We start from the raw sequence: 23374 nt of genomic DNA on the forward strand, positions 1-23374 counted from the left end.
ATGAACATGGAGGAAAAACAGGAATCACATGACAAGGGAAACAGGAACTAAACATTTCAAAATAAAAGACATGAATCAACAAAATACACATGACATTATGATACAGAAGGTAAACAAAACCTGTATTATGTATGGTGGCTCTTTTTAAGGGTAAGTGCTATAGGTACTATAGGTTGTTAGTACTGTATGCCATTGGTCAAAAAAAATACATGGCTTAAAGGACAATACCAACATTGTGGATGTAGTATGTCCTACATGGGGATGTAGGGAATGTATTTATACTACATACCTACATTCTACAGAATGTACTTCAATGGTAAAGAAGCAAGTTCTTCAATGAATTCTGTACATCCTATGACAGTATGAAAATTCAGACACAGCCATATCTCTTAGAGGTCTTGTTCTTTGTGCTTTCCATTTGTGACTTCCTGTAATTGCCAATTGCTCTCTTTCACTGGGTGGCTCGGGGGATGTCCGCTTATTTATATCCATTCTTTCCTTTCTTTCATTTATTTATCTATTTTTGCTTGTGTACTGCACACTGGGCAATTAATAACAGTTATTAATGTGCTTGCAAAAAGGAGGGTGGTGGTTGAGGAGAGTCCCCTGTTCACTGTGTAAAGCGCTTTGAGTGTAGTGTCAGAAAGTGCTATATAAATGTAATGTTCATTCATTCATATAATGATAAACCTAATTGAGAAACACAAATTCAGTCAAGTATGTCCAAACTTTTAACTGGCTATATTTACTGTATAAGTGGCTATCTGCAATACATCTACCATTGGCCACTCTGCTTTTAAGATATCAGCATAGGTTATTTAGACACTCATATTTTTCAACACTACTTAAAAAGTGAAAGAAACCGTTTTCAATTGCTTCTTTGCATAACAACTAAAACACCACTCTGTTGAATAAGTAGTAGAGCACTTCACAGCAATGACAGAGCATAGTTTCTCAGTTCCTGCCATTGGCAAATAGCATGCATCTTTGCTACTCTAACTTAATGGAGAGCTTGTTGCAGCCCATTGTGTGGGAAATTAAAAATCCAAGCACTACAAAGGCCATATGGGAAAAGAGTTAATCAAAGTTTATGCTAATACACATCAGACTGAGAAGAGCTCTGGGCTCTCCAGGCCTGCCTTCCCTATGCAATAAAAACATAACAACAATACAAGAGTCTGAATCCAAGAGGTCATTTCTATTGGGTATTTTTTGTCATTGTTCTTGTTTTATAATGAAGCATTTGGGAATGGAGTGGTGGAAAGATAAAGAATTTTGAGTATGAAGTGAATATACTAAAGAAATAGTTCACCCAGAAATGAAAATTCTGTTATCATTTACTCTTTCTAATGTTGTTTCAAACCCTTTTGACTTGCTGCTTTACATTTCCATTTTCGTTCCATGGAAGAAAGTAAGTCACATATGTTTGGAACAACTTAGTTGAGTAAATGACAGAATTTTTGGGTTAACTTGCCCTTTAATATGAGAAATTTCATCCAACCATTTGGTTTCAGTCGTGAATCACAACAACTTTCAAAATCCGGGGCGATTCTTGGTTATTAAACAGTCAAATGAGTCTCATTAACAGCACACAGGGAACATTAATGAGGAGAGAGGAGACCTCAAGGTTTGGGTTCGTCCATAATCACACATGCATACCCTTTACTCTCCTGACTTCTGGCAACCTGTAAGGGGCTCCATAAGTGCCAATTAAAGTGTTTAGTTTCCCATACGCATTTCTTTTTTATGGGGCTAGCAGCATCAGCTTTTTATAATTGATAAAAATCTTTCAAGGCACTGAACAGTGTCCTGAGGAATAGGGGTGGGTGGTATGACCAAAATTATATCACAATAACGGTACCCATCACTATATATATATATATATATATATATATGTATGTATACTGTATATGCTTCATCTCATTTGAATTTTGTTTTTAATTTGGGACTTAAAGGGTTAGTACATCCAAAAATGTAAATTCTCTCATTATTTATTCACCCTCATTATATCCCAGGTGTATATGACTTTCTTCTGCAGACACATTTGAAGAAAAATATAAAAATATCTTGGTCAGTAGGTCCATATTATGCAAGTGGGTGGAGATCAGGGTTCAGACTTTTTGAAGCTCCAAAAAGCACAGACAGTCAGCATAAACATCATCGATACAACTCCAGCGGTTAAATTAATGTCTTCTAAAGTGACACGATCACTTCTGGTGCGAAAAAGATAAATATTTAAGTACTCTTTAAATATAATCCATCGCTTCTGGTAAGCTTCAGGAGAGCGCTGAGTTCAAGCGGTCTCTCATGTGACGTATTTGTGTTGACATGTTACGGACGTAATCTCACGTTCTTCTCTCAGTGTGAGTAAAGAAACAGATTCAAATAAAGATCTAAACCAAAACCAACGAAGCTTCTGTACAGCGTTCCTCCTACTCAGTTGTAAACAGCACTGCTCTTCCGTGTGTGTCGCACATGTGTCAATTCTCGAGTGAACATGCCAATGCGTATATTGCGTATATTGCTGCTGACCGGAAGCAATGCTTTATAGTTAAAAAGCACCAAAAGCAGGGGGGCCTGGGTAGCTCAGTGGTAAAATACGCTGGCTACCACCCCTGGAGTTCGCTAGCTCGCTAGTTTGAATCCCAGGAGTGACTCCAGCCAGGTCACCTAAGCAACCAAATTGGCCCGGTTGCTAGGGAAGGTAGAGTCACATGGGTTAACTCCTCATGGTCGCTATAATGTGGTTGGTTCTCGGTGGGGCACGTGGTGAGTTGAGCGTGGTTGCCGCGGTGGATGGCGTGAAGCCTCCACATGCGCTATTTTCTCCGTGTTAATGTGCTCAACAAGCCACGTGATAGGATGCGCGGATTGACTGTCTCAGATGCGGAGGCAACTGGGATTCGTCCTCCGCCACCCGGACTGAAGCGAATCACTACGCGACCACGAGGACTTAAAAGCACATTGGGAATTGGGCATTCCAAATTGGGAGAAAAAGGGGAAAAATCAGTGCAGGGCTCCCCTTCTGCAACTAAAATGGTCACAAATGCAGAAAAAATTATTTATTGCGACAATAATTTAAAATCTAGTTTTGTTGACAGTGACAGTCGGGTTGTATGTGTTCATATGCGGTTTTGTCAGATATTATCTTCTGAGTTATTGAATACATCGTTAAAGCATGCACCAGTGTCTCGTGCCGCTGTCACCCATTCTGTTTCTGATGAGCTCGCTGCACCGCACACAACAACAAACCCAGCATGAGAGAGTCATGAACAAATTACTGTTTTGAACTGGGACTTTTTCATGAATCACCTGAAAAGAACTGAGGATTTGAACTCTGGAGCTCAGGTTAGCAGTTTGAATCAGGGTCACTTTCTCAGCGAATCAGCCGTAGTGTCAGTGAGTTCACAACTAGGAGCGCAGATATTTTAAAATAAGAGAACCATGTATTTTTCGGGCTTCTTCATAATTAAAAGTCCCGCATTATGTACCACTTTTTTAATCTTCTGGTAATTATTGATTGGGATTGGAATAGCACAATAAACTGCATCTGGGATTTCATTCAATTTGCACTCTTGTAGTCTCTGTGTCTGGGACATCGGTAGCAGTAAAGAAGGACTTAATATTTTAAAACAATTTAAATTATATATATATATATATGAGATCCAGCTTTTGACACTTTGGACAATTGAGGGACTTGTACACAACTATTACACAAGGTGCAAACATTCATTGATACTCAACAAGGCAACACACACATACTATACAATATGCATACTATACTTTATGTAAATATCTGTAATGTGGATTCTGAAGGGCAGTAATAAATAAAATAAAAAATATTTTATCTCTTATATTTGTACACATTATGAAAGGGGTGTGAACATTTATGAGACAAAAGGGGAATCCAAACTTATCTTCACAACTATACAGTACATACTGCATATTAAACCTCAGATTAATGGGTTATTATCAGCAGTTTTTCTTTGGCTTTCTATCTTGTTTCTGAACGGCAATCTAAATCGAGCAATTCTGTGATTTGGCGACTAAAAACAGCCATTTGGCTCCTTAATGTTTCAGTTTAGGAGCCAATATTTTTTTTTTAGTCTGAGCCCTGCGCTGGAGTCATATAGATGACATTTAGGATGACTGTTCTTTTTGGAGCTTCAAAAGTCGAATCACCATCACATTCAAAGCTGTTGTAAAAACTATATGCTACAGGACCTGTGACCCCAAACAAGTTGAGTTCTATATTAATGCATCAAGGTGTGATGTTGCATGGCAACCCTAAGCAACCTACACAATGTCTAAGACCTTATGCAAATGGCACATCAACACACACACACACACACACACACACACACACACACAAAAACGTAATCACACCTGTTCCAATCACCAAAGTGGCCTACACTGGAAGCGCCCATCTGCAACTCAGTTTGCAGAGTAGATGATAGATGAAATTACTGTGATGACACACCGCAGGCACTTCTGGGTTCTTTTGAGCAGCAAATTTCAATAGTGGCTATGGGCAGCTCTGAAATTGTAATGATCTTTTAAGCATTACATAATGTGATAATTTTTGTTTATGTTAATGAAAGTTTGATTGATATCTATTATTTACAGTGAAGAAATATATGTAGGTTCTCTCTGAACTGTAGGCATAACTGGGTTTAACTGGAATGAGTTCAATAAGTTCAATATGCCTGTATGATTATGCCGGACATGTGACAGGTTAGTAGATATCCTCACATGTTTAACACGCTTCTAAAACCTTAGAATTATGGCATAGAAAAATCTAAATTACCATGACACATGCAATATGCATCTTTACTACTTAAATTATTGGTCCACATATAGAAAATATTAATATTTTACTTAATATAACCAAGTACTTAATAACAGTTGGTTTCAATTAACAAGTTACTTACTCTTCTGCAGTTAAAATAAATGCAAAGACATAATTTTAGAAGCATTACATTATTTTTATTCACATATCCTTTGACAAACAGTAGCCTATGTGCTGCGTTGGTGGAGATGGGATCCCGTTCGTGCTGTTAGATCTTACGTGGTGATATAAGATCATTTATAATTTTTTGGTTGGTGTTGTATTATTAAATTCAAGCCACTAATATACAGCACCACAGAATCTCTAACAGCTGACACATATTTACCATTGTATGTACAGTTTATTGTCATACTGCCTAGCCCTACTGAGGAATATGGGGAGTCCTTCAATTGAGACCAAACGCAGAGTGATGATTCACCTCTGATGTGAATGATGGATGTGACAGAGCATGGCTCTGCTCGCAGCTTGGCAGAGATGTAGACAATGGATCACGCAGGCCGGGAGGAGAAAAAGAGAAATTGTTTCATTACTTTTCAAGATGCATCACACTGGACTGATATCGGGGGGTGCGGAAATTAGAGGCTGCCATAGGCATGATTTATCATGCCATCATTTGATGGAGTATTCCAAAATGACACAATTATTTAATAAATCCCCTGGTTGATGCTTTGCAGGGTAATCCGATGCTGCCAGGGCAGAAGTGCAAACTGGCTGATACTGTCCATAAAGCATTTTGGTTTGAATATCTGGCTGGTGGAGAACAGCTATATGCCAATAGATAGGGACAAAATGGGAAGGGTTTTGTAAGAAAAGGCAGAGAAAATAGGGCATGTCGTTACATGGCTCTATGGAATACTCAATTCTGATTGGTCAATTGTGGCATTCTACAGCTGTAAATCTTTGAAAAATAACCACTAAACTGTAATTGACCATTGTTCCAGACAACTGATTCCCTACACAGCTGTGAAGATTTCATGTCTCTTGTATCATTTTCTTTCAGTCTCTCTCTTCTCACATAAAAAAAAAAAAAAATCAACTCAAATATTTAATGTCCATTTATTACTTATTAGCTTTGTGTCGGGGTCCTGATCAACCTGTGGGGATTTATTTTGTGATAATAACCAGCTGATGGTATTTAATACCTTAAAAGAGGGTTGACTCAATGTTAGACATAACGCCGTTTCAAAATGAACAGCATTGCGATTAGAGTCAAAACTGAAGTTTAATTCATATGAGCGTTTTAAGTATTTACCATAATTTTCAGGCGTGCTACTGCTAACTTACCACAATTAATAAGCACTTTAGTTTTTATTGGTAAGTCATTTAATTTCAATCATGTCACTTGCACACCCCATCTAATTAATTAGCACAATTTGTCAGCAAATGACTTCTTGAACACAAGTAGTGTTTTTTCAATCAAGCACACCTTAAAAATTCATTGCAGTGTCAAACAACTGTCCCTTTGTTGTTTAAACAGCCTTGGTTGAATGGTGTCTTGAACAGTTACTATGTGGTCTTGAAAAAATGATCTTGAAACATGGGGGACACTCATTCATCAGGTGGCCACTGGGAATCCATAGAAAACGTCAGCTCAAGACTTCAGTATTTGAGGGTGAATCGCACGAAACAAGAGTATGTGCCAGTGAATAAAGTGGTAAATTCTCACAAAAATTATTTCACATTGCAAAAAATCTTAAATAGTCCTAAAACAGGCATTATTTTCTTGACGCAACTTAAGTTTTCTTATTTATTTATTTATTGGGGTTAAATGTGACCATGACATGTTTTCGTCAGATAAACCCTTGAACACTTCACAATACTTACTTGCTGCCCAAAAAACACTGATCTGATATATAAATATAAACAAACAAAACAGATGTTGACAGTAGGGATGTGCCTTAAGTCGAATACCTTATTCGGAAAGGCACGGATAATGACTTCAAAATGAATAACAGATGCATCCGAATGATGTAAAAAATATTTGTATGACTGATTATCCAAAAAGCCAAGGATAAACAACATTTTATTTAAACATCCAAAAATACAATGAATTTATGAATCTGTGCAGCCAATATTTCTGAAGTGTAAACCTTATGAATGAAAATGCGAATGATGTGATTTCAGATCGGATGTGCACGGTCTTAACTCCGTTTGCAATCTCTGTTAATTGTGCACGTCTGGAGCTTGTCAAGTGTAACATTAACTAAGATAGAACGTCATATACACTTTCCACATCTTGAAATGTTAATGTATCACACGATTCACATGTGATTCTCATGTTTTTATTTATAGCAATGTTAAATTCCTGACCTGAAGTGATTTAACGTCGGAGCTCGTCTTTCCGTCTCTTAAAGTTGACCACATTTATATCCACATCAGCGATTAAGGTAATTAACTGGTTAAGACTTTATTCTGAAAAAAAGTTCAAATGCTCCATAGAGTATTCATCTGTTAGGAATATTCCTCCTTATGTAAAACAAAGAAACTGAAACATGCTCTGTCTTTTTTTTTATTTTTTATTCTTCTTCTTTAAACTGTGCTAAATTTGAAAATGTTAAGTGTTCTTGAACTCTGGTAAGGTGCTATGTAAATGTAACATTATTATTATTAGTATTCTTATTTAACTAAATAATGGTGTCTTGTCGTAAAAATTCCTGACAGACTTAAGGGACTTCACCTGTTTGTAGGCTACATTGACTTTATTTTAATTTCTTTTAATGTTTGAATTTGTATTTATTATTCACTGCAAAAATGTGTGCTTGACATTTCACATTTTGCTTTACACCTCCTGCCTCCAGAATAATGTTGTTATACATGTGCAGACAAATGAAAACTCTGTTTCATGCAGATATTAATATCTGAGATACCAAGAGAAACCACAACATATTCCACAGTTAATGTAGCCTACAAATTCAGCTTCATCTGGTAAGAAAAAAAAGAAAAAAAGAATATAATTATATTTTTAAATAATTATTACATAATAATAATAATAATAATAATAAATATTTATATTATTATTATTATTATTAGGCTATTATTATGAAAAGGCATATACAGTTGAAGTCAGAAGTTTACAGACACTTTGGTTGAAGTCATTAAACCTAATTTCTTAACCACTCCACAGATTTCATTTCAAGTAGTTTTGGGCATCTACTTTGTTCATGACACAAGTAATTTTTCCAACAATTGTTTACAGACAAATTGTTTAACTTTTAATTGACTCGCAATTCCAGTGGGTCAGATGTTTACATACACTAGTTAACTGTGCCTTTAAGCAGCTTGGAAAATTCTAGAAAATGATGTCAAACCTTTAGGCAATTAGCCAGTTAGATTCTGATAGGCTAATTGGCTTATTGAAGTCAAATGAAAGGTGTACCTATGGATGTATTTTAAGGCCTACCTTCAAACTCAGTGCCTCTTTGCTTGACATCATGGGAAAATCAAAAGGAATCAGCCAAGACCCCAGAAAACAAAAATTGTGGACACAATTCTGGTTCATCCTTGGGAACAATTTCCAAACGGCTGAAGGTATACCACGTTCATCTGTACAAACAACAGTATGCAAGTATAAACACCATGGGACCACACAGCCATTATACCACTCAGGAAGGAGACACATTCTGTCTCCTAGAGATTAATGTAGTTTGGTGCAGATCAATCCCAGAACAACAGCTTGTGGACCTTGTGAAGATGCTGGAGGAAACAGGTAGACAAGTATCTATATCCACAGTAAAACGAGTCCTATATCGATATAACCTGAAAGGCTACTCAGCAAAGAAGAAGCCACTGCTCCAAAACTGCCATAAAAAAACCCAGACTACAGTTTGCAAGTGCTCATCGGGACAAAGATCGTACTTTTTGGATAAATGTCATCTTGTCTGATGATTCAAAATTGAACTGTTTGGCCATAATGACCATCGTTATGTTTGGAGGAAAAAGGGTGAGGCTTGCAAGCTGAAGAACACCATCCCAACTGTGAAGCATGGGGGTGACAGCATCATGTTGTGGGGGTACTTTGCTGCAGGAGGGACTGGTGCACTTCACAAAATAGATGGCATCATGAGGAAGGAAAATGATGTGGATATATTGAAGCAACATCTCAAGACATCAGCCAGGAAGTTAAAGTTCGGTCGCAAATGGGTCTTCCAAATGGACAATGACCCCAAGCATACCTCCAAAGTTGTGGCAAAATGGCAACAAGGACAACAAATGTAAGGTATTGGAGTGGCCATCAAAAGCCCTGACCTCAATCCCGATAGAAAATTTGTGGGCAGAACTGAAAAAGTGTGAGCGAGCAAGGAGGCCTCCAAACCTGACTCAGTTACACAAGTTCTGTCTGGAGGAATGGGCCAAAATTCCAGCAACTTATTGTGAGAAGCTTGTGGAAGGCTACCAAAACGTCTGACCCAAGTTAAACAATTTAAAGGCAATGCTATCAAATACTAACAAAATGTATGTAAACTTCTGACCCACTGGGAATGTGATGAAAGAAATAAAATCTGAAATAAATAATTCTCTCTACTATCATTCTAACATTTCACATTCTTAAAATAAAGTAGTGATCCTAACTGACCTAAGACAAGGAATGTTTTCTATGATTAAATGTCAGGAATTGTGAAAAACTGAGTTTAAATGTATTTGACTAAGGTGTATGTAAACTTCTGACTTCAACTGTACAAGGCATATTTTATTAATAGAAACTATAAATGTAAGAGTAATACTTAAAAATGGGAGTTTTATTTAGTTTCGATGCTCTACCGGTTTTACCCGTTCTATCCGAATACAGAGACAGATACAGATTATTTTTTTCATATGAACAGATACAGATACAAATACAGATAATAGCTTCGCCGCACACCCCTAGTTGACAGATTGTCAGTTTATATTAACTGTGAGGCGATACATGATGGCTGCCAAGTTGAAGAAGAGGATGTGCCAGATCTCTTGTTGACGGGATGGGGTGGTTACCACGGTTACCAACAGGGAGGCCAAATATCAAGGTAAGCTAGAAGCACCCGAGCATCTGGATTATCAACAACACAATTTTCCCCACCAAGAGTACAACACGGATCTCCACAGCTGCTCAAATACTCAACACAATTATGTGCAAGTGACAAGGGAGCCTCTCCCATGTCTTAAAAATGGAATCCGCAACATAAACGTAGCCAGCAAATTTCCTTCTGCATCTCATCCATGGGAATGTGACTTAGTAGGTCTCTCCACACAGACAAATTCAGATTGGCTGACAAAAGGGTTATAGACTGAATAGATATATAGAGCAAATTCTGTTGAATTTTATCTAATAAGTATAAAAGCACAATAATCCGTTGATTGTGTGTAAACAAGCATCTTTCCAAGATAGAGCACTGCATGTCAGTGGTGCTTCAGTTTCCAACTGATTCTTGAGACACTGAACAAACGGGCTACAGAAGTGTGTGTATCAAGGAATACTTTTGGATAAATCCGGTACATGTTCAGAGGTGTTTTGGTACATCTTGGTACAGCCTACTGCTTCTTTCATTTTCTTTACCTTGAAATCTTTCAGTACCTGTCAACACTGTCAGACACATAAATGTGTTCTGTCATGTCAAATATTTATTGTAAATACTGACAAATTTAGCATTCACTTTGATGAATGAATAGGGAATACAGGATTGTTTTAAAAAATTTTAGCTCCATTTTTTAAAACGTGGTTGACAGCCTGCTATGTTGACAAAATAATAATATTTTGTGTATCAAATGTGTATTAAATCCAGTTTTGACAGCTACTAACAGGACCTTAAAATGAGGGTAAATCCTAAACATAATTTTTTTTTATTATTTACTATTTTTATTTTTTAGTGAAGGTGTTGACAAATCATGGTGGTGATGCAGAAGATAGCATGATTAACTAAAATTATAATACATATGCACAAACACACACACAAAATATACATATACTGTATACATGATGTGTCCACACAGTCATCCAAATCTGGTGAGTTTCATACAGCTGTGTGGTCATGATGAAACCACAGCAGGTGAAATATTGAAAAAAGACCTTCAGGATGAAGGCCACTTTCATATTGACAGACTGTTTCAGAAATATGGCCTCAGGACAGGTGGTTGTAGGTCTAATTAGTGTTAAAGTTATGCCGTAATTATGATTAAATAAATAAAGTATATTTGTGCTAAAACTAACGGCAGATAAAACTGTGGGACATGTTTTTGTCCCCTGTCTCAAGAATCAGTGTTCCAGCAATGTTCAGGACTGAAGTTTCCTGAGACAAATTAAACATTTGTCACAGTTTCCATCAAAATTGCAGCTGCATTTTTACTCTTTCATCACACCAAGCATGCACCTTGCCTATGAAACAATTCCCCAATCAACTGTTTGAGGGTTCAAGGGCAGCACTCCCACAAATGAGAGGAAAAGATCCTTAAAAGGCCCTTTGAGAGTGGGCAGCAGCTGAGGTTTGACTGAGATCCAGCTGACAGCTAGTGAGTTGCCGGATCTAAACAGTGGGCAGAGCTATTTAACTGTGTAAATGTTTGAATCATTCATTCACAGAAGTCTGCCAGAGAAAGAGAAAAAGGAAATCCAATGTTGTGATGCTTTTTTGTAAAGTCATAAAGGATTGTGCTTTGTGGCAGAAAAAAATCTCTTTCTGTTAGATAGATTTTTTTTTGCCCATGAAGAACCACAGGCTTCATATATTTGATTTTAGCTTGTGGAAGTGATTTACAGAAGTAGTGCGTCAAACTCCCATTGGGAGGAGGCTTAATTCCACAAACACTGCTTCACTGATTTTCAATGGGTTTTTGGAATATACCCGCCTCCACAGGAGAGAACGAACCACTCTGACAAATATTTTCCATCTGAGTTGAAATATTTAATGTCAGAAATTGCGAGAAATTGGCAACATGACTGTCGTCTCCAAGGTGATCCCCAAAGGAGACAACAAGAGTGCAAGTACAGAACAATGTCTTATCCAAAATATTTTTTATTATTTTGGGGGCACTTGAAATATTTGATGCATAGCTTGACACACAGCTCATTGATTTTACAGTGGTGTTACAAGTCAGAGACCACACTGATGTGTTGAAATTAAAATCTAATTTAACCTGAAGATAAACAGAAAGTTTCAGGAAATGCAAAACAAAGAAACGTCATGGAGTAAAATGTATGTGACATTGAAGATTCTGCAATAATACTAGGTCATTAATCAAATAAGAACATTTGTGACAATGACCATGTTAACACCTTTGTACAAAAAGGTCAGATTTCCTTGCTTCTTTTAAAGCACACAAGATGCACTTTGGAACATGCTCAAATCATGCTGGAATAACATGGATCATCAGGTTTTTAACAAACTTGTGGAGTCCATGCATGCTTGAGTGCATGCTGTCATTAAAGCAAAAGGGGTCCATAAAAAAATAATAAGTAAACTCTTTCTCAACATCTGAAATTAATTGTAATTTTTCAAAGCATTTTTTCACTCAAATTGTTATGTTGATAGTACCATTTGTAATAAAAATGCATACAATTAGAAAAATGCAAAGGATTTTTACTAGTGGTCTAAGTTCTAACCTTTACATAAATGCATCTAGGGCCAGTTGCATAAAACTGTTTTAGACTAGTCTTACAAGTTAGTTTTATAAAATTTTGGTCTTAACTTTTTCAGTCTGTTGCATAAAAACTTAGATCGGACTAATTTATGATAAAATTGTAAGACAGCACACCCTTAGGCTAACTTTTGTTTAAATTATACTTATACATGTTGCCATGGAAAATAACTGTCAGCTGAGCCAGTGGGGGCTTCAGTTGAAGGCTGAATGGGGCTTAATTTGAGACTTTGTAGAAGACTTTGACTCCTACGATGGTAACAACATTTCTTGCGTTTTTTAATATTTGGTTTAAAATCACATAATTTGTTCATTAAAATCGATTTTGAAGCATTGTATTCTTATAATATGCAAATATTTTCAGTGATGGAAAACTGTTAAGTGCCTGCTGTCATTCAGTGTCTTAATTTACCCACAATGCAATGCGAATTAGACTGTCTTACTAAAGACAACTGTGAGCTTGTTTTATGCTACAGGCTTTCTCTGGCGTCTTTAGTTAGTCACACTAATTGTTAGACGACATCTTAAGTTAATGGCTATATTTATGCAACTGGCCCCTAATTTCCACTTTCAATATAAACGTGTTTTGCTTTGTTACTACATTAATTACAATGTGTACTTTGCATACTACAGAGGAGGGTTGTGTACCATTTAGATGCTAAATGTATGCACTAAATTCAGATAAAAAAAAAAAAAAAAATATATATATATATATATATATATATATATATATATATATATATATATATGTTAACAAAACATATGCTATATAAGCAATCACATATGTGTGTTATAGTCATTTTTTATTTGTATAGCGCTTTTCACAACACACATCATTTCAAAGCAGCTTTACAAAAAATCATGCATTAACAGAAAATGAAACTGTAATATCTATAAAGTCTTAGAGTGATCATTGTGTAGTTTGATTAAATATGATTGTAAATTGTATATAAAAATAAATAAGTAAATAATAATTGTATTTAGAATCCCTGTGAGCAAGCCGAAGGCGACTGTGGCAAGACTCCATAAGATGTTGGTTAATGGAGAAAAATAACCTTGGGAGAAACCAGGCTCACTATGGGGCCAGTTCCCCTCTGGCTAAACATCATGAATATAATGCCAATATTAGTTATTTATGTCCAGTGCAGGTCATGGTTTAAAATAAGTAAACTAAGTAAGTGTTAAGGGCCAGTGTTTAAACAAAGATTATGAACTGTAAGATTAATGACTAATGTCTTTGAAGTTCATCCTGGATTAACTGCAGAAGTTCACATGGATGCATTGTCCTTTGTTAGTTGGCTGATGAAGGCATTGTTGGCAATTAATTGATAGTCTATGTCAGTGGTTCCCAACACTGTTCCTGGATAAAAGAAAGAAAGGTAGGGAATTGAATTTTGCCTATGTGTCTATGTGCTGCCACACACATTTAATAAGCATAAGATACACATTTTACTTTCTGCAGCACACATATATTTGACAGACTAATATGCGGAGGATGGTAATTACCTCTCTAAAATGATTTGTTTAAACACAAGTCACTGCCATTCACTCTGAGGAGTAATTTACAGCTAGAACCAGATGCAAGCTTACTATTTAGAGAAAATGAAAATAAAAAGATAAGACAGCGTGTATATTTTTGCATATCAGTGGGTGTGGGCACCTCTGCCTGTGTGCCTCAGAGCATGTCGTCAAAGAAAATCTTCTCTCTTTGAAAGGAGATTTACCAGAGAACTCATTTATGAAAAGCAAACATCCAACAAGATAGGTAAGGTTTGTCAAGACAAACTTTGATGTTGGCTTGACTAAGCCTTTAAACTAGTTTTGAAAGTTTTAAGTTTGATGGTTATACAGACATCAGAGTGAAGCTGGTCACACACTGGATGAGAAGCACCATGTTGAATCATGGGTAGGACAAGGCACAGGTATCGCACATAGGTCGTGTCAATGAAGTTTTTGTACTTGTTCTAAGTGGCACTGATGAGTTTGCAGGTTAGTGAATGAAACTGGTATAGCTGCGCAAACTGAATGATTAGAAATGGTGATGTTCATTACGCAATTTCTCTATACTGTACAGTGCATCCGGAAAGTATTCACAGCGCTTCACTTTTTCCACATTTTGTTATGTTACAGCCTTATTCCAAAATGGATTAAATTCATTATTTTCCTCAAAATTCTACAAACAATACCCCATAATGACAACGTGAAAGAAGTTTGTTTGAAATCTTTGCAAATTTATTAAAAATAAAAAACGAAAAAAATCACATGTACATAAGTATTCACAGCCTTTGCTCAATACTTTGTTGAAGCACCTTTGGCACCAATTACAGCCTCAAGTCTATTTGAGTATGATGCTACAAGCTTGGCACACCTATTTTTGGGCAGTTTCTCCCATTCTTCTTTGCAGGACCTCTCAAGCTCCATCAGGTTGGATGGGGAGTGTCGGTGCACAGCCATTTTCAGATCCCTCCAGAGATGTTCAATCGGGTTCAAGTCTGGGCTCTGGCTGGGCCACTCGAGGACATTCACAGAGTTGTCCCGGAGCCACTCCTTTGTTATCTTGGCTGTGTGCTTAGGGTCGTTGTCCTGTTGGAAGATGAACCTTCGCCCCAGTCTGAGGTCCAGAGTGCTCTGGAGCAGGTTTTCATTAAGGATGTCTCTGTACATTGTTGCATTCATCTTCCCCTCGATCCTGACTAGTCTCCCAGTTCCTGCCACTGAAAAACATCCCCACAGCATGATGCTGCCACCACCATGCTTCACTGTTGGGATGGTATTGGCCAGGTGATGAGCGGTGCCTGGTTTCCTCCAGGCATGATGCTTGCCATTCAGGCCAAAGAGTTCAATCTTTGTTTCTCATGGTCTGAGAGTCCTTCAGGTGCCTTTTGGCAAACTCCAGGCAGGCTGTCATGTGCCTTTTACTGAGGAGTGGCTTCCGTCTGGCCACTCTACCATACAGGCCTGATTGGTGGAGTGCTGCAGAGATGGTTGTTCTTCTGGAAGGTTCTCCTCTCTCCACAGAGAAATGCTGGAGCTCTGTCAGAGTGACCATTGGGTTCTTGGTCACCTCCCTGACTAAGGCCCTTCTCCCCCGATTGCTCAGTTTGGCCGGGCGGCCAGCTCTAGGAAGAGTCCTGGTGGTTCCAAACTTCTTCCATTTACGGATGATGGAGGCCACTGTGCTCATTGGGACCTTCAATGTTGCAGACATTTTTCTGTACCCTTCCCCAGATCTGTGCCTCGATAAAATCCTGTCTCGGAGATCTACAGACAATTCCTTGGACTTCATGGCTTGGTTTGTGCTCTGACATGCACTGTTAACTGTGGGACCTTATATAGACAGGTGTGTGTCTTTCCAAATCATGTCCAATCAACTGAATTTACCACAGGTGGACTCCAATCAAGTTGTAGAAACCTCCAATCAAGTTGCCATTATGGGGTATTGTTTGTAGAATTTTGAGGGAAATAATGAATTTAATCCATTTTGGAATAAGGCTGTAACATAACAAAATGTGGAAAAAGTGAAGCGCTGTGAATACTTTCTGGATGCACTGTATGTAGTATTGAATAGGCTTCATTCAAGCTGTCAAACCACAAAAAGGCTTACTTGTAACTGAAAATACATTGTGTAGGCTATACACCTTTTTCCTGAATACAGAAGTTTTCCATAACTGACGCCTGTTTTCAGATTTTGGTCTCCAGTGTTTACACTTGCATCAGCGTATATTCTTAGTATATAATCTGATGTTTAGCATATTAACCGTGTAAACATTTTTCCAATGTGGCTCCATAGTGCTGATACTTTAGAGAGCTGCAATGACAGTTTTTTGACAGTGCCTCACACGTCAAAGTTTAACGAGTGGGTGCATGACATGAGGCTATGAACTGAGGTGAGTAACGTTGATGTCATAAACTACTTCAAGTTGTTATGACAGCGAACTACTGCAAAAGTTGAGTCTGAACTAATTTTTACTCCAACTAACAATTAAAATGGTTGTTGTTCTCTGTCTGGAAAGCTCGTATTGAGTTTTTTATCTTGCTTCTTATGGAGACCGGAACCAATAAACAGTCCAGTGGCGATTAGAATCATCATGGCAGCGCCCAGTGGTTAGTCAGACAAACTGTGGATATGAAACATATGCAGTATATACATCATGAATCATCCAGTCATGGCTAGAGTAAATAATCTAACTACTTTGATAACAATTTGAGTCGAATTTAATGGAAAACCATGTTAGTTGTGCTCCGCTGCGCTGCTGAAATTTGAGCAGCCTCCAGAGTCGTAGCTGGACATTGTGTGTACATTTAAAGAAAATTATTGTTTCCAATTTTGCTGTCAGACAGAAACACAGAGATAGACAGACAGAAACAGAGAGAGATACAGATAGACAAATAGATAGATAGACAGACAGATAGATAGATAGATAGATAGATAGATAGATAGATAGAGAGAGAAACAGATATAGATAGACAAATAGATAGATAGATAGAGAGAGAGAGAGAGAGAGAGAGAGAGAGAGAGAGAGAGAGAGAGAGCTTTAAGAAGATTGTGTGGGTTTGTTTACATATTAATTTTGAGAGTTGGAGTTTGAATTAATGAGCATTCCATTGGCCCATTTGAACATTCCGTCAATGCAAGTCAATGGGATTTTTCCGATATTTAATCTTTCACTGTGCAAAAAACGTACATCTGATCAGTTAGGAAAGAGATAGCACACTCTTCCAGAACAGTCTGAAGATCTATGCCGAGTTTGGTGGATATAGCTTGAAAGCTCTAGGAGGAGTTAGGGTCAGAAATCTTGGTCTCGGTTTAGAGATACTGAAAAAAACCCTAAACATAGTTTTTTGAATAACTGTATTTTGGTTTCATCCAGCCAACATACTGCAATTAAAGGGATAGTTCACAAAAAATAATAATCATATTTAACACAAAATTCGATGTTTGGCAAGAATGACCGCCTCAGTCACCATTCACGTTTACTGCATGAAAATAAAAAGGCTCAGAAACTCCAGCATCTCCATTTGTGTTCCACAGAAGAACAAAAGTCATACAGATTTGGAACACCACATGAGGCTGAGTAAATTTTCATTTTTGGATAAACTATCCCTTTTATGGTAGCTAAGTTTATAAACAACTACAAAAATTCTAGAGTTGTGGTTTGAATGAGGTTTCATTCCTTTAGGAAATCTTGAAAGGAAAACTATTAAACATAGTTTGATACTGTGCTGTTGCTATGGATACAAGAATAAAGCCTTACGTGAGACTGATTTTCGGCCCACGAGAATCAACACTTTCTTGCAGTTATTTTTCATCCAACTCTTCAAAACAAGAAGCCATGTATAAATCATAATATGCCAGATTTTCAATCCACATAAACGTCATTATGCATTACTGCATAAATCATGAATCAGACGCTTTGTGTTCCTTTGCTTCACAATGAAGAGACAGGAGTGATACGGTAAACCTTTACTCACCATGAGTCTTACAGTTTATAATAATATAGTTTTTAACTGCAGGCAGTCTAGAGCAGTGGTTCTCAACATGTTGGGTTATGACCCAAAAATGGGTCGCAGGTCTCTTTTGATAGACATAAACCATGCTAAATGCAAATAAAATACAATGCAACTAACCACATAATCATGCCTCGCCAGGTTAGAAAAATAAATACTGTAGGCTTATCAACTTTTAAAAGGGAGGAGAAAATATTCCCATATATTTGTTTTTGACATCAAAAGAATTGTCCAATCAAATTTGACTATTCTGGAGACACTTTATAGAAGCTAGCAAAATTAGGTATGTGGTCAGGTTGCTTGACTTCCTCGAAAACCATGAACAAAACAACAAAATAAAATATGACCCACACTACATTAATTTAGAAGTATAGCTGCATCAAGGATGGAATTTCTGCAATGAATAAATGGCTGCAGACAGCATAAAATGTTAGAAATTATATTTGGCTCACTAAACAATTTTGGTACTGTGTTGGGTCGCCGCTTGATGTCCAGTGCAAAATTTTGGTCCTCATCTAAAGTTATGAATGAACAGAACAGCTGTAGCTGGAGGGAAATTATTGTCAGGCTTGCTTCTAGACTTGTTTTTCCCTTTTTCCACATGGAAGAGGAAGGATGTGTTAAAAATACAAAGTTTCCATGGTGATCAAAGGAACCATCTTTCTCAATGGTCCAGTAGATTGTGCTTTAGAAATAAAGAAGAGCAATTCTCTTCATCATGCAGCCAGCTGCCACAGAAACAGAAAAGGTGCACATGACAGGGTGTCCTTAATAAGAGATTTGCCTATTCAGGCCATTTGCAGTCAATGGAGTTCAATTAAGAGTTCATTTCTTTGCGTTTGACACAGGTACCATATGCTATTCTTTTCCAAATATTTTACAAACATAATCTGGGAAATGGTTTCTCAGGTACCTGTGAATAACATCTGCAAGTCATAGACTTACTTTTCAATCAGCAATAATTCCTTCTGAGGTCAACAGCTGCCTGTTTATTACATGATTATTTCCACAGCATTCACAGGCAAGAACATATTTAAATACACATTTATAGCATCTACCAACAGATTGCAGTGGAACAATATAAATGACTAACATGGGGCCTGGGTAGCTCAGCGAGTAAAGACACTGACTACCACCCCTGGAGTCGCAAGTTCAAATTCAGGGCGTGCTGAGTGACTCCAGCCAGGTCTCCTAAGCAACCAACTGGCCCGGTTGTTAGGGAGGGTAGAGTCACATGGGGTAACCTCCTCGTGGTCATGATTAGGGGTTCTCGCTCTCAATGGGGCCCGTGGTAAGTTGCGCATGGATCGCGGAGAGTTGCATGAGCCTCCACATGCTGTGAATCTCCGCGGTGTCATGCACAGCGAGCCACGTGATAAGATGCGCGGATTGACCATCTCAGAAGCGGAGGCAACTGAGACTTGTCCTCCACCACCTGGATTGAGGTGAGTAACCGCGCCACCACAAGGACAAGTAGTGGGAATTGGGCATTCCAAATTGGGAGAAAATGGTATAAAATACATAAATAAATAAAAAAAGTACAATAAATGACTAACATAGTGTGAATCTAAAAGGAGAGGAAATGACACGGGAGGGATGGGCATGAGATATTCCCTTGTGTTAAGAAATTTAAAGGAGCCATAATTTACATTTAGTTGCATTTTGTTTCTTTACCTGAAATTCAATTATAATTTTAGTCAAGGTTTCCTACACCAAAGATATTCAAAATTTAGTTTTACATGATCATTACCCACTCTCTCTCTCTTACCCTTAGAATTAAATGGTCTGTTTTTGCTGCTGTATTTTTTAGACTTCCACATAATAATCTCTTTTATTCTTGGTTAACGTTCCCATCCAGTTCACACTTTAATGCATGTATGCTTTTTTAAACTAAATTGTGCCAGCCAGAATCCAGAGACTCCTAATTTACCTAAACATCTTAAGGAGATTTTTCCTTGACATTTTTGCCTTGGGGGTTCTTCTTTTTCGCTTCTTTGATAAATTCTCTTTCTATGAAATGGGCCCTTTAAGAAAAGAACATGCCTGCTGTGCACACAGACACACTCACCTCAGGCAGCCGGTGGCATTGCGAAGGACTTGGGAAGTGTGGATTTGTAGTTTGTGGTCCTCCTGGTGTGGAGAGACGTCCCAGGTGGAATGGGGTATAATCACAGTGTTGGTCAAAACCGCTAGAGCGTCCTGGATGATTGGCATCTTCAGAGCATCACATGACGACAGGTTCCACAACACACCTACACAGGAAAAAACATGCATGCAACATTTACCATAGTGAATCAAGGCACAGCTGGAGAGAGTACTTCCTCTCCATAAGTGTATGTGTACTGCCAGAGTTAGTATTAAAGTGCATTCAGTACAAAGAGCTAATTGCCTAACTGGCAAAGAAAGTGACTCTTCTTATTGCTCTAAAAAGTGCATGCACATTAGCTGGACCAACCTGAAACATTTTCTAAGAAATTTTCATGATTTGAGCTAAAGTAGCTTAATTTATGACACCATTTTGTAGGGCTGGTTTTCTGATTAATCACGATCTCCACTTGAATGATTGCAATATCAATTTTGTAAATCCCAAGATCAATCATTTTCTTTTACTTTGAAGTTTACTTCAGTTTTGTTTGTTAAATAAACAGCATTTGAACAGCATAGTTTGGGGCCATATTGTTAATTTTTAAAAATGTATATTTTCGTTATGTACCAATTTAGAAGGTTCCCTGTATTATTTAGAGCATTAGCTGTGAAAAATGTTTTTGAGTATGTAAGCGAAATGGACATTATAACTCTAATATACCCCGATTCATCACAATTGAAAGAAACTGTATCAAAATTGGAATAAAATCGAGAGCTTGTGAATCGAAAATGAATCAAGTCTGGAAATCTGTATCGATACCCAGCTCTACCATATTGTCAAATTTGGAATTTATGTCATTGAAACATAAGCAAAGTTTTCTTTTCCCATTCAGGTAGAAAGCTTCCCAGGTTCCTTGCCAAGTTGGCAACCGAGTGAACTGACTTGCCTCAGAGAGACTTTGGTACTGCACAAGAAAAAAAACGTGTTTCTTTCATTACTCTTTCAGAGGAGTAAAAAATTCATAAAACATCATTGATTCTGTGGTTGCGTTAGCTTGAGACACGTTTTAACAATATTTCACAGACTCAGAGACCCACAGAAATGTAGTGCTGAACACGTGAGGATAAAAACATTCTGTAATTTGACAGGTACTGTAGTAGAGCCTGCAGTCTCACATTACGAAGACTATGTAATAGCATTTACCAAACTACACTGTGGAGTATTAACCATTCTTCAGAAACATCATATTTGCCTGAGACAGTAATTTGATAAACAAATAGAAACCAAACAACAAAGAAGAATGGGGAATCATTAGCACTTAAATTTTTGTTTAGGGATGGTTAATGACAGAAGAAGAAACGATCGAAATGCTTTTCATTCTCTAACATACTGTATATTCATATTTTTTGCATATGAAGCTATGTTGGAAAATCTGAAGTATAGCAAGGGAAAGCAGATATATTCGCATATATTTTCAAGCGCCTGCATGGGAGGTCTATACTTCTTGCTCAATATTTCACATTAAGGCAGTGAAGTCCTAAGCTATGGGTGGCCATCCACTCCTGCTTACAGTGATATAACAGTCAGATGGCTAAGCAGCTGTCTCCTTTAAGACTGGTGAGAAAAGCCACTGCTTGTTTGGAGATTCATTTGGCTTTGACAGCAAACCATGCGCCTAATTAGAATTTCAAACATGCTAATTACTGCTTCTCTTCCTCCAGACCCAAAGACAAATTTCATAAAATTCCAAGAAGAATTAATAATAAACAAACATTAATTAAACATCTCATGATAGCTGGACCAAATACAGTTCAGCTGTTTCCTTGGTGTTGACACTGTGTCAACAAAATTAAAGGTTTGATCAGGCTGTAAGCAGAGGAAACTTGAGGCCTGTAGGTCTATTCAATACAGCATGCAACTAAATCACACAAGACTGATTAGGAATGGAATACTAGCAAACTGCTCAATGTGTGTAGGGCAGAGTGAGGTAAGTTGCACCACTTTTTCCAAAAATCCTTGCTGCTGCGTTACAGTTACAAACCGATAAAAGAATATACAGGCAAAATACAACACTTTTTAATCAGCTACAAAGAACAAGGACACAAGGACACAATGGTAAAACAACAAGAAACTCTTATTAAGGTTGTAAGAGGTCAACTTCTGCAAAGGAGAAATAAACAATTTAGCCATGCTAGCGTGGCGGCTAATTATCCTCACCTGGTCATCAATATCTCACCTCAGAGAGCTCACTGTCTGGGGTGCTAATTCAGTCTGACAGATGCTACTGTATTTCAGAAAGGATATATCTAATTTCCATGTACACCTCCAGAACATTCTGCTGTCTAGTAGCTGCAAAGAGAGAAATGTAGTTTTTTTAGAGCATTTTTTTTTTTTTTTTTTTGCCTCTACACGACCAGAATTATATGCACCTCTGGGGGGGCGCCAAAAGTGTCGTAATGGTGTCGTAATCAAATGAGGTTTTAAAGAAGAATATAAGATAGAGGTTTTAATGAGTAAAACACACCTGCCTAACCAAAAACTTAAATCTAAACCTAACCAATAGTGTCCTTAAAGCAAATGAGAGGTTACCAAAACATACATCCTTACCCTTATGCTTAACCAACACCTAAACCTAACTGATAGTGTCCTCACAGCAAATGAGAGGTAAACAAAACAGACATCCTTACCCTAAACCAACACCTAAACCTAACCAATAGTGTCCTGAAGGGTAATGCAATACGAAAAGCAAATTGTCTGAAGCAACCATGCCATTTTGAGTCGCTTCTATGACACTATCGTTTCATGCGTCAGCTTGCGTTTTGATTAGTCTCAAAACCATAGTCTTCTGAGTCCGGAGTCCAATACTCTATGAGGTGAGCTACCGCGCGAGTTAAAAATGTCGGAATAAGTGTGTAGGTGGGTCTGTAAAACAAGCATTAAAAGTTGCCATTTACAAATGATGCGTTAGAGTGAATGTGTTTCAATATCATAACATTGCAGTGTGTGAGTATAGAGCAAAAAATATGTGTTCATAAAGTCATAATGATCCATTTTCTTTCTGATTTGTATGAAAGTGAATAAAATGCACAGTTGTTGTGGCGCCTCTAATGTTACTATCACCAGAAAACTGCGGCAAAACTTAGAACGCAGCAAATAAAGATCAGTTTGAACAAATTTATTTTGAATAAAGTTCATTCTATGAGACTAAGTTGGAATAACAACACACATTTTCGTCTGTTCCTCACACAATGCTATATGGGTTTAGAAGACTTGGAAAATAGAGCATGAGTCATGTGTACTACTTGTATTATACTTTTTTTGTGTTT

General features: G+C 37.5%; 1 protein-coding gene across 3 annotated transcripts in view; it reads right to left on the bottom strand.

The window, feature by feature from the left end:
* Window positions 1–23374, bottom strand: part of LOC127434765 (catenin delta-2-like) — a 426842-nt gene that overhangs the window by 74383 nt on the left and 329085 nt on the right. For all 3 annotated transcript variants that reach the window (XM_051687724.1, XM_051687723.1, XM_051687725.1), the window contains one exon: window positions 20031–20214. In XM_051687724.1, coding sequence (XP_051543684.1) covers window positions 20031–20214 — 184 coding nt within the window. The remainder of the gene's footprint in view (window positions 1–20030; window positions 20215–23374) is intronic.

The sequence above is a fragment of the Myxocyprinus asiaticus genome, chromosome 44, assembly GCF_019703515.2.
Source record: "Myxocyprinus asiaticus isolate MX2 ecotype Aquarium Trade chromosome 44, UBuf_Myxa_2, whole genome shotgun sequence".
In the NCBI taxonomy this organism is placed as follows: Eukaryota; Metazoa; Chordata; class Actinopteri; order Cypriniformes; family Catostomidae; genus Myxocyprinus; species Myxocyprinus asiaticus.